Raw genomic sequence first — 11,684 nt, 5'->3', positions numbered from 1 at the left:
TTTACATTCGTAAATGAATTAGCGTAAAGACCTACAGCAGTTCCTTAAAGGTGTAGTGTTGAAGAACCAACATATGTTCTTTTTTTATTGAACTAATCATTTAACAATTAGTATTTAACTACTAATCATTGAGCTATCACTAATTGAACTTGTCAAAAATACAGCAAGTTGTGGTGGACAGTGGGATAGATGTTTTGTAATAAAACTATTTTAATGAACATTCATGAATGTTCAAGGCGATCGAATTCTGCATAGCAAGCAGGGGAAGACAGTGGGGGATTTCTATTAATTTATTATTATTATACATTTATTTTCTTTTGTAATTGAACTGCATTATTGAACAACGACAAGGCCAAAATTATCCTAGCAAAATTAACCAGGGGTAGGCGGTGGTGTAGTGTTGGGGATGTTTGTTTATTATTATTTATTTTTAAACATAGATTCATATGCCTAATAGTGCCTCACATGGAGCTGTTTTGGAGATAATAATATATTACAGTGTAGGATGGGGGCATTGTTGTCTGTGGGAGAGGGAGAGCGGTAAGGCTCTTCACCTGGGCTGTCATTATCATTAACACCCGTCTCTTGTTACAGTGATGGCGAAGGGAGACCTAAAAAGGCCGACAAAGCGCATCAGTCAACAGAAAGAGGGACCAGAGAAATAATCTTCCTGTGTGTGCAACAAAACTAATTGACTTGTTTGTGTGTGATTATTTGGCCACTGAGTGCCCTTTTTGTTTGAGTTTAATTGAACGAAGCTGAAGAGTAATAAAATACATTGACTGTTTCCGCTGCCTCCTGAGTCTTTTCCCTAAGAATACGATCTCTGTTATACTGGTGCCGAAACCACTGGGCGAAGTAATCAAGTTCCTCACCAGCTTCCAGCAGAACCATCAACAGGCCCTCATGGATTTATGCCTGGAGCAGGAACAGCGTTTCCAGCTCCTGCTCCAAGCCCAAGCGGAGGATCGGCAGGTGTTCTGGAGCCTGATCACCAGAGAGGGGACTGCAGCTGTGACCCTGGAGCCCACAACCCATGTTACCCTCATCAAGATGGGGCCGAGTGATGATCCCGAGGCCTACCTCGCCTTATTTGAAAAGATGGCCGAGGTGTGGAGATGGCCACCCGACCAATGGGCAGCACGCCTGTTACCTTTGTTCTCCGGGGAAGGGCAGCTAGCAGCCCAGCATCTTCCTGCCACCAGCCTCCTCAATTACGGAGACCTGAAGAAGGTGATTGTGCAGCGTGTTGGCCATGGTCCTGAGCAGAATGGTCAGCACTTCTGGACCCTGAAGTTTGAGAAGCACGGCCGCCCATTTGGTTTCACGCAACAGCTCTGGTATGCCTGTCAAAGATGGCTACTGGCTGAGGGAACCTGCGGCACCGTGGATATTGTCGGCCTGGTGACACTGGAACAGTTAATCTCTCAACTCCCTCGGGGGATGACCGAGTGTGTAGAAGAGAAACCCAGCTCTGCCCTCTGAGTGACCCAGGTCTTGCCCATGTACTGATCATGCAGGAGATCAGCAATGGGAATTCAGCATCAGGTGCAAGAGCTCTATGTATGGAATAGGTGGGACTGAGCAGAGTTTTGGGGTAGCCCCTCTTACTGATCATGCACCGATCACACAAAAGGACAGCCAATCAAAACACAGCACTGGCCCAAGGATGCAGTGATGTAAACATTCGGGACTTGTTTATTCTCAATTAGTCAGAGTCGGGCAGAGAGCCAAAGATAGCATTTCCTGTCCATCTTTTCCATTCTGAACTGAGCTGAGCCGAACTGTGAATGCTGTTTTTATGTCAACAATTAAATACAGAGCACTGCATCTTCAGTTGAAACTTGTGAGCTGATTGATGAACTAAGGTCCCTGCTAGCATCAGGTGGATTTGAAATCCATCAGTGGGCGAACAATGAAGCATCAGTTGTTAGCCATCTCCCTAAAGAGGCCAGGTCAGAGAGCACCGAGTTGTGGATCTCCCACAGTCAGGCAGACCCCCAAGAAATGACCCTTGGAATAAGCTGGCACTGTGTACCTGACACCCTTCATTACCACCATCGTCCACTAGTGGGGCTTTTCCACTGCACAGTATGGCTTGACTCTGCTCGCTTTTTGGGGGTTTTCCACTGTGGATAGTACCTGGTACCTGGTACTTTTTTAGTACCACCTTGGTCGAGGTTCCAAGTGAGCCGAGCCGATACTAAATATGATGTCAAAACCCCGCAGATCACTGATTGGTCAGAGAGAATCGTCACTACCAGCGTCACTGGATTTGCGACACGGGACATCAACCTGCTAGTTTTAAAGTTAGCAACAGCGATAGCAGTATCATTTATTCACGCGACTTTCGAATTGTAAAAAGAAATGGCTGTGCGCAAAACCATGCCGTGTTCAATAAACGAGGTGCAGATGTTCCTCTCGTTAGTAGCCGAGGAGAGGATCCAACGAGAGCTGGATGGGGCAAAACGACTATGATGATCAGCCTATAATCCCACCCACGTTGAGGTTGCACTAAACTGTCTTACTATCTTACTAATCTTACTAGAAAGGGGGCCCCGATCCGGTCCAGTGGATGGAGTCATGCCAACATATTGGATGTTGCCTTGGCCTGAGCCGGGCGGTGGGGGTATGTGGGGATGGGGGCGTGGTCTGTCTGTGGGAGAGGGAGAGCGGTAAGGCTCGTCACCTGGGCTGTCATTATCATTAACACCCGTCTCTTGTTATAGTGATGGCTGAGGGAGACCTAAAAAGGCCGACAAAGAGCATCAGTCAACAGAAAGAGAGGGACCAGAGAGAAAATCTTCCTGTGTGTGCAACAAGACTAATTGACTCGTTTGTGTGTGATTATTTGGCCACTGAGTGCCCTTTTTGTTTGAGTTTTGTTAACGAAGCAGAAGAGTAATAAAATACTCACATTGACTGTTTCCGCTGCCTCCTGACTCCTCCATTTTCCCTGAAAATACGATCTCTGTTATATATAGTAAAATATTTTATTTTTTAACATATCTGTTATGTGATGCCGAACCATCAGTGCTGTGCCAGTGTTACAATGTCACAATGATTTTTGACCATGACACCTCATCTGTTCATATCACTTATCTCTACACTTTTTATAGATCAGGGGTTAATTTCCATTTTCTGTCTTTTGCCCTGCTAGATAATTTCTCAGTGCTCTTCTATCGCTGTAGGTTGACTTTACCTCTCTAAACTGAGAACATGCACATGAATTGAGATTGAGATTCTCGCAGCAAATGCCAACAACATGAAAGCTCGTCAGTTATTCAATTTATAGAACATCCGTTTGCATGTAAATCCAACTGCTGATGGCATGCAGGTCAGTCATATTACTTTAAACGTAGGGGGGCGCTAGAACACAGAAAAATTAGACATAATTCACGATAGAGCTGATGTTTTTTTTTCGGTTGTCAGATGTGGAAGAATGTCGCTGAAGCAGACTACAAAAGCCGTTAAATTTGTAGCTAGTCGCTAGATGGCTTTTTTACTTGCTAAGGGGTCAAAAAATCACTAAATTGGCAACAGTGCTGGACGGACACATTGCAAAAGTTCCGCCCTTCCATCCAGTATTTATGCTGGTTTATGCCTTATTAACGGTAAATGCGTTAATTGCGATTAAGAAAAAAATAACATTAATTCTGACAACTCTAGTTTCTGTATATTAAACAAAACTTGATTTCAGAAAGCAGTGATACTGACAGGAAACAAATTCACAAGAGATCACAGTCAGACAAAAGACAGCACATTGTGTCAAATTATATTTATTTCAAGACTTTATTTTCTCAGAATTATTAATAAAGATCATGACCAAACAAAACCCCAAACACAGTGTTCCAGTAAAGCCCAAGTTACAAACCTTTAATCTGATTAAACAACCAAAGAAAATGAATGAAAGATAAAAGTGGAATAACTCTCAGTCAACACACTTTAATATTTGCTGCAGATGAAGTTGAGTTGGTGAGTTTCTGGAAGGCTGATCCAGCGCTGGTCTCCTCTGGACTGAAGCGCTCCGGCTCGCACTCCCTCACTGCAGTCTTCCAGACCGGTGCCGTTACCTGGAGCCCAGTTGTGATAGCACATGATCTCTCCACTCACCCAGAACCACAGACCCAGAGTGCAGGAGTGACGTAGACCCAACCACAACTCAGCGCTGGAGGTGTCTTTAACCACATTCATCACGCGACGCTGCATCCAATCAGACTCAACTGACACCAGGTCCATTTGATTCTCTCTGCAGTATCTCAGAGCGTCTTTCCACGTCTTATTCTCTCTGATCACAAACAGTTTATCTGCACACACAGCAACAATAAAACAAACACAAATCATCAACTAGAAAACATAATTACAAAGAAGAAACGTGTAATTGTAGTTCAAGATGACAGTTTTCCTGTTGTGTCACACATGAAGACACATGAATGATTGTTTGTGTGTCAGTGTATCGACTCACCATCATAACACACAAAAGGATATACATTATTACAAGGGTCGTCTATCCATTGTCCCTCGTCCTTTTGGGCTGAAAGTGTTGTGCAGATTTTATTATTGGGTTCATTATTGGGTTCATCATTTCCCCAGTTTCTGAATGAGGAGGTACTGTCATCAGACCACTCCCACGAGTCTCTGAACAGACCGATCCAGACATCATATTGTCCTGTCTGATTTTGTATGATCTGCTGAATTTTCTGATACTCAGACTCGTTCGTCACACTGGCCAGATCTGTGTAATTCACTCTGCAGTAACGCTGCGCTTCTCTCCAGTTCAATGAATACATCACAGGTACATATCCTTCACTGCTGTCTTTATAAGAGAAAGGTTTACATTATATAATCATGGAGCAATAGGCGTTTTTTCTTTTTTTTTTTCTTCATTATCTTGAGTTTATATACACATTTGCCCCTAAAAGTATTTGGACAGTTATAAAAAAAAAAAAAAGAAAAAAAGCAAATGGCATTAACTTGAAATACATAAAGCACAAACACTCATTTCAAGCATTTTGTTAGTTTTTTAGGTTTGAACTGCTAAAAGGAAAGAGTATTGTTAGTGTGTCATGTTAAAAGTTAATGTGTGAACTTGAGGGCAAGTGATGTCATCCACTAAAATTCATCATTCAGCAAAATCACTCAGAAGGTGAAGTTAGTTCTAAGAAAAGATTCACTTGATCTAATGTAATCACATTCAAATAGTTTTAAGTGTGATTGAAAGGTTTTAGGGGCCACTGTATATATAAACAAATATAGTCTTTTATGTAGTTCTTCACCACAAAAAGACAAGCAGCTAATGCATGTTTAATCCAAACTAAATGTGTGTTTATTGACTGTTTTATCATTTCAGTAGATATTATGGTCATTAGACACATTTGTATTTGCTGTGATCTGAACTCACCATTATAGCAGATGAAAGGGAGTTTGAAAGAATCACGACAGGGATGACTAGACCATGTTCCATTGATTTTCATAGAAACACAGTCACCTGCTTCTAGATTGCTGGAAGATACATTTTCCCAGTTCTGATGCTGTGAATTATTTCCTTTGTAGAGTACAGGATTTCCCAGAGACCATTTCCAGGTATAATTATTTGTCCTCTGCAGTCCGATCCAGACAAGGTTAGTCTGATTGTTCACTTTCTTTTGCAGTTCTTGTGTGTCGTTCATGTTGTTGATGGTGGCCAGATTTGTGTAATTCTCTCTGCAGTATTTCTGAGCTTCAGTCCAGGTCATATTCTGATTCACAAAGTGATACTGACGTTCAAGACATGATGATGAACTGAAGACAGCTGAAGACAGAACAAGATCAAAGACTAATTGTGATAGTAAAGAATGATACTATTGAAAAACTGATATTTACATTTTCTGATTAGGGATGTAACAGTTTCACGGTATAACGTGGTTTTAAATAGAGACGGTTATCCAACCGTTGACATTTATAATTCATGGTATTTGATTTTTTTTTTCTAAAATCCAAGTAAAGGAATGAAAGTTTCCATAGTAAATATCAGCACACTGAATGTCAAAGCCTGAAACTTTATTTCTCCCTCGCCAAGTGGCTGAAGTCCGGGGTGTGGGAATATTTTGGATATTTAAAAGACCCACAAGGCACCATCTGATGGTTAGGCAATATGTAAAGTGTCAGCTCAGGCAGGAAACACTTCATACCTGAAGATCCACATCCGTGATCATCATCCCAAGGAATATGCAGAGATGAATGTAAGTGAAAATACAGTATGTAGGTTAATAAATGATAAACCCCTTTTCATAACACTCCTAAATATACAAGATTTCTATATTTTCATAACATTATTTTTCTAAAACAAACTCTACGTTTCATCACACTCGTAGCAAAAACATTCAGTCAGTGAACCGGATAATTAATGCACAGCATAGAGGGTTCAAATATCAGAAATATCCACAGATAGGCAGTCTCTAACGTTAATGAATGAGCAGAATACAACAGGCATACTGTTTTAGTCACAGACTAAAAGCTGTTTATTTGTATACAGCATAGAGTTACAAAGCATAGAGATCTGTATTTCCTGAAGTAATTTAATCTTCATAACAGAGCGCGTCTGACTTTTGAGCGGATAAAGGGAAGTCCGGACTTGGGCGGCTGCTCCTGGTCTTAGTGTCTGTCGCATACAATCTGTCAGTGCAATTTATAGACCCCGTTTCAACCTGGTATTAAGATGCATCTCGGGTGAGACACGTCGCTGTTTACACCTGGTCACTTAAGTGTGACTCCTGTGACCACTAGTGTTCAGGTTTGGAGGGGAGGGTCTCTGTTACATGACGACATACATTAATCACTATGTCAGTGTGTTACTGCATGATATTAAAGCGCAACAAAGTCAGAAAAGACAAAGATAGCATGAAAAAAATGGTGCACTATTTCTCCCAGGTGTGGTTGAAATTTAATCTAAGCACAAACGCAACTTATCCGTTATTTTAGAGTATTACCTGTATTAAAGGAGCATTGTGATTGTGTTTGTATCCGCTTTTTACAATTTTACGATATGATGGTTATTTCCTTTTAAAGCTGCTCGTAAAGCAAACTTTAAACTCTTGTTTTAGCACAGCAGTTGATTGACAGGTGAGGGGTGGAGCTTCACTGCTGCCGGGACGCACACAGGATGGATTAGCGTTTACACCTCAAATGTGAAGTGGGCAGGGCCGGCCCTTCCTACAGGCAATACTGGCAGCCGCCTAGTGCCCCGACATGCCTGAGGGGCCCCGCGGACACATGCAAAGTAAATGAACAAGTTATAAGATTAAGAAACGTTGATGACTTTTATTTTGAAATTCTCCGCAGTCCATTGGTTACTATTGCGCACACACTTAGGAGAGCATGCAATGTGTGTGGACCTGATCATTTAACTTCCCAATCACAATGACGGTGAAAACTAAAAACAACATAATCAAAAAAAGACAAATTACTACAAGTTACATCAAATAAAATAACAGCAGTGTATCTAAAATCGTCAAGAATTAAAGATAAGCAGTACACACTAATCTGCATAATTTATTCATAACGCAAAGCATTGCTGAGAACTGGAGCGCGGCTTCTTATAACAGTATTACAAGACACAGATCGCACACCTTGCTGAATAATGGGGGTGTGGTTGTGTGTCTGTCTACCGGAGAGGGAGAGTGGTAAGGCTCGTCACCTGGGTTGTAATTATCTCTAACACCTGACTTAAAGGCCACCAGCTCACGAGAGAGAGAGAGAGAGAGAGAATGAGCTTGACGCTTACTGATGATCTGAATGTGTGTTCCAGAAAAAGGATATTTGTGTTACCTGATTGAGTGTAAAGACAACATTAAGTACTGTGAAACTGAGGCGAATGAAAATAAAAACCCTTGCCTGTACTGCTTTGTTGCCTCCTGTCTCCTCCATTGCCCAAAAGAACTTGTTACACTGGTGCTGAAGCCCAGGACTTTGGAGGACCACGCTGCTATGGAATCTTCACCTCTGGGCAAAGTCATCAAATCCTTCACCAACATCCAGCATACACAACACCAAGCCCTCATCGAGTTACGCCTAGAGCAGGAACAGTGGTTCCAACTCTTGCTCCATGCCCAAGCCGAGGACTGGCAGGTATTCCGGAGCCTGTTCGAGAGAGGGGGGGCTGGCGCTGCGACCCCCCCCCCAGAGCCCACTTCCCTGTCACCCTGATGAAGCTGGGGCCCAATGACGACCCGGAGGCCTACCTCGACTTATTTGAGAAGACCTCAGAGGTGTGGAAATGGCCACCTGACCAGTGGGCGGCCCACTTGTTGCCGCTACTCTCCGGGAGGACGCAGCTAGCGGCTCAACAACTTCCCATCACCAGCCTCCTTAACTACCCGGATCTGAAGAAAACCATCCTGCAGTGGGTCGGTTGTAGTCTGGAACAAAATCGGCAGCGGTTCCGATCCCTGAGATTCAGGAGATACAGCCATCCATTTGCCTTTGCCCAACAGCGATGGGATTCCGGGATGCTTGCCGGAAATGGTTGCTGGCTTAGGGGACCCACGGTGCCGTAGACATCATCGATCTGGTGCTACTGGATCAGTTCATCACCCAGCTTCCTCGTGGGATGGCCAAGGGTGTCCAGTGCCACTGCCCGGCATCGTTGGAAGAGGCCGTCCAGCTGGCAGAGGACTACATGGCGGCATTTCCGGGAGGCAGTGAAGAAGACTCTCTTTTTCTCTCTTCTCTCTCTCTCTCTCTCTCTCCTGAATCTCAACTCCCCCAACCCCCCTCACCCTTCCCCCTCCTGTCCTGTTCCGGCTCCCTGGAGGTGGGGAGGAACCCCTTCCAAACCCGGACTAAAGGGTCCTTCCCCGTGTCTCCCTCTTTTCCTATCTCTCTCCACTCTCCTTCCCAGGTTGGCTAGTCCACCCCCACGAGTGAGGTAGGGAGGCCTGGGCTGGTCTGCTGTGGCTGCGGGGAAGCCGGGCACTTCCAGGATCAGTGCTCGGTGATGGAGGTGGCGACACTGGTCCAGATCCCTGACGATCCGCAGGCCGCCCCCGATCGGGCAGGGATGTATCGCATACCGGTAAGTCTAAAAGGGGATATATACCAAGCTTTGGTGGATTCAGGCTGTTCTCAAACTTCCATTCACCCGCGCTTGGTGCAAGATGGGGCAATGGGCACAAATAAATGGGTAAGGGTGCGGTGTGTGCACTGGGATATTCATAGGTATCCAGTGGTTACCACTGAGATACTATTCAGGAGAAAAAAGCATAGAGTAGAGGCCGCAGTTATTTCCTGCCTCACCCATCCACTGATTTTGGGAACGAATTGGCCTGGGTTTAAGAATCTATTAAGGGAAATATGTGTGGATGGGTCCTTTAAAATGTTATTTCATTGTGTGACGTGCGATGCTAAGGCTGGAGAGGCGGTGCCAGGGCCATCTACGTCTGATCCGTGAGGGTTCCCATACTCAGGGGATACCCTTAGGAGGATTTTCCTCTAGAGCAGTCATGTGACGAGTCTCTCAAGCACACGTTTGACCAAATGAGAGTAATTGATGGTCAAAAACTGTGTGACACAGGACACTCATATGAAAGAAAATGCATCCCAATTGTTAGTACTGAAGAGCAGTCAGGAAACCCTCTTCCAGGCGGCTCACCATAATCCAATAGCTGGCCATTTAGGGCACGAGAAAACACTCAACCGAATAATGGCCCGTTTTTTTTTTGGCCGGGCATTCACGGAGACGTTCGCAAGTGGTGTGCTGCATGCCGGGCATGTCAGCTGGTGAACCCACCAGCCACCCCAAAAGTGCCCTTGCACCCTCTGCCACTAATCAAGGTCCCCTTCGAAAGAATTGGCATGGACCTCGTCAGGCCATTAGAACGGACTGGAAGTGGGCATCACTTTGTATTAGTTCTGGTGGACTATGCAACGCGATATCTGGAAGCAGTGCCCCTGCGCAACATCTCAGCACATAGTGTTGCGGAGGCACTCTTCAGAATAATCTCCCAAGTGCGGATTCCAAAAGAAATCCTTACTGATCAACGCACTAACTTTATGTCACGATCACTACGTGAACTGTATGAATTGCTAGGTATTAAATAGATTCATAACAGTGTTTACTATCCACAAACAGATGGGTTGGTGGAACGATTTAAAAAAAAAAAATCGTAAATTTGTACACAAGGACGCCAGAAATTGGGATAAGTGGCTCGGTCCCTTGTTATTTGCAGTACAAGAGGTTCCGCAAGCCTCCACAGGTTATTCCCCATTCAAGCTACTGTACTGGCGTCGGCCGCGCGGCATGTACGTTGTCATATGGGAAGCTTGGGAGGAAGGACCTTCAAATAGTCAAAATGAAATCTAGCACGTTCTTGATCTTAGAACAAAACTCCACACTTTAGGGTGATTAACACAGGAGAATTTGCTCCAAGCTCAGGAATGGCAAAGCCGGCTGTATGACAGGGGCACTTGACTACAGGAATTTGCACCGGGAGATAAAGTGCTTGTATTACTGCCCACCTCAAGCTCTAAATTACTCGCCAAGTGGCAAGGGCCCTTTGAGGTCACACGGTGAGTCGGAAATCTCAATTATGAGGTTAAGCGAATGGATAGGGGTGGGGCACATCAGGTTTACCATCTCAACCTCCTAAAAGCATGGAGGGAGGCGGTCCCTGTAGCTCTAGCGACAGTAGTCCCCGAGAGGGTGGAGCTCGGTTGGGCCGGCTCAATTTTATTCGACACTGGACTTAACAAAGGGTAATTGGCAGATATCCTCCAATCTCCTGAGAAAAAAATAATAATTTCCACACTGTTCGGATTACACCAATTCGTGACCTTTCTGTTCGGTTTCTTCGGGGTCCCCACCACGTTCCAGCGTCTCATGGACAAAATCCTCAGACCTCATACACCATATGCCACTGCATATTTAGATGATATTATTATCTGTAGTAATGACTGGCAGCGGCATATGCAACACCTCAGGGCTGTCCTGAGATCACTGCGATGGGCGGGGCTCACGACCAACCCGAAGAAGTGTGCAATTGGGCGGGTGAAAATTCGGTATCTTGGGTTTCACTTGGGCCACGGGCAGGTGCGTCCCCAGATTGACAAAACCACCGTGATTGCGGCCTGTCCGAGGCCCAAGACCAAAAAGGAGGTGAAACAGTTTCTGGGGCTGGCTGGCTACTAAGGTTTGTGCCTAGTTACTCGTCTCCAGCCCGCTGACTGATCTTACTAGAAAGTGGGCTCCCGATCTGGTCCAGTGGATGGAGACATGTCAACGGGCTTTTCTAAAAATAAAGTCTGCGCTTTGTGCGGGGCCACTTTTATATGCTCCTGACTTCTCTCTCCCCTTTATTTTGCAGACGGATGCATCAGACAAGAGTGCTCTCACAGGAGGCGGAGGGGGAGGAGTGACTGGTGCTGTACATTAGTCGTAAACTCATGCTGAGAGAGACTAAGTACAGCACCATGGAGAAGGAGTGTCTGGTGATCAAGTGGGCCATCCTTACCCTCCGCTACTACCTGCTGGGGTGGGCCTTCACCCTTTGTTCAGATCACGCCCCACTCTAATGGCTCCACTGCACGAAGGATACAATGCGTGGATCACCCGCTTGTACCTGGCACTTCAGCTGTTCATGTTTGAGGTGATCCACAGACCAGGAGCACAGATGGCTGTGGCTGACTTCCTTTCCAGAAATGGAGGGTGG

At 45.0% G+C, this 11,684-nt stretch overlaps 1 protein-coding gene across 1 annotated transcript in view; it reads right to left on the bottom strand.

Moving 5' to 3' along the window:
- Nucleotides 1-3,773: 3,773 nt before the first annotated feature.
- Nucleotides 3,774-11,684, bottom strand: part of LOC127420183 (putative uncharacterized protein DDB_G0282133) — a 28,618-nt gene continuing 20,707 nt past the window's right edge. The window contains exon 5 of the mRNA XM_051662236.1: nt 3,774-4,307. Coding sequence (XP_051518196.1) covers nt 3,946-4,307 — 362 coding nt within the window. The 3' untranslated portion in view covers nt 3,774-3,945. The remainder of the gene's footprint in view (nt 4,308-11,684) is intronic.

The sequence above is a fragment of the Myxocyprinus asiaticus genome, chromosome 29 (assembly GCF_019703515.2).
Source record: "Myxocyprinus asiaticus isolate MX2 ecotype Aquarium Trade chromosome 29, UBuf_Myxa_2, whole genome shotgun sequence".
Lineage (NCBI taxonomy): Eukaryota > Metazoa > Chordata > Actinopteri > Cypriniformes > Catostomidae > Myxocyprinus > Myxocyprinus asiaticus.
The sequence above is the reverse complement of the archived record's forward strand: the minus strand, read 5'-3'. Positions and strand labels throughout refer to the sequence as shown.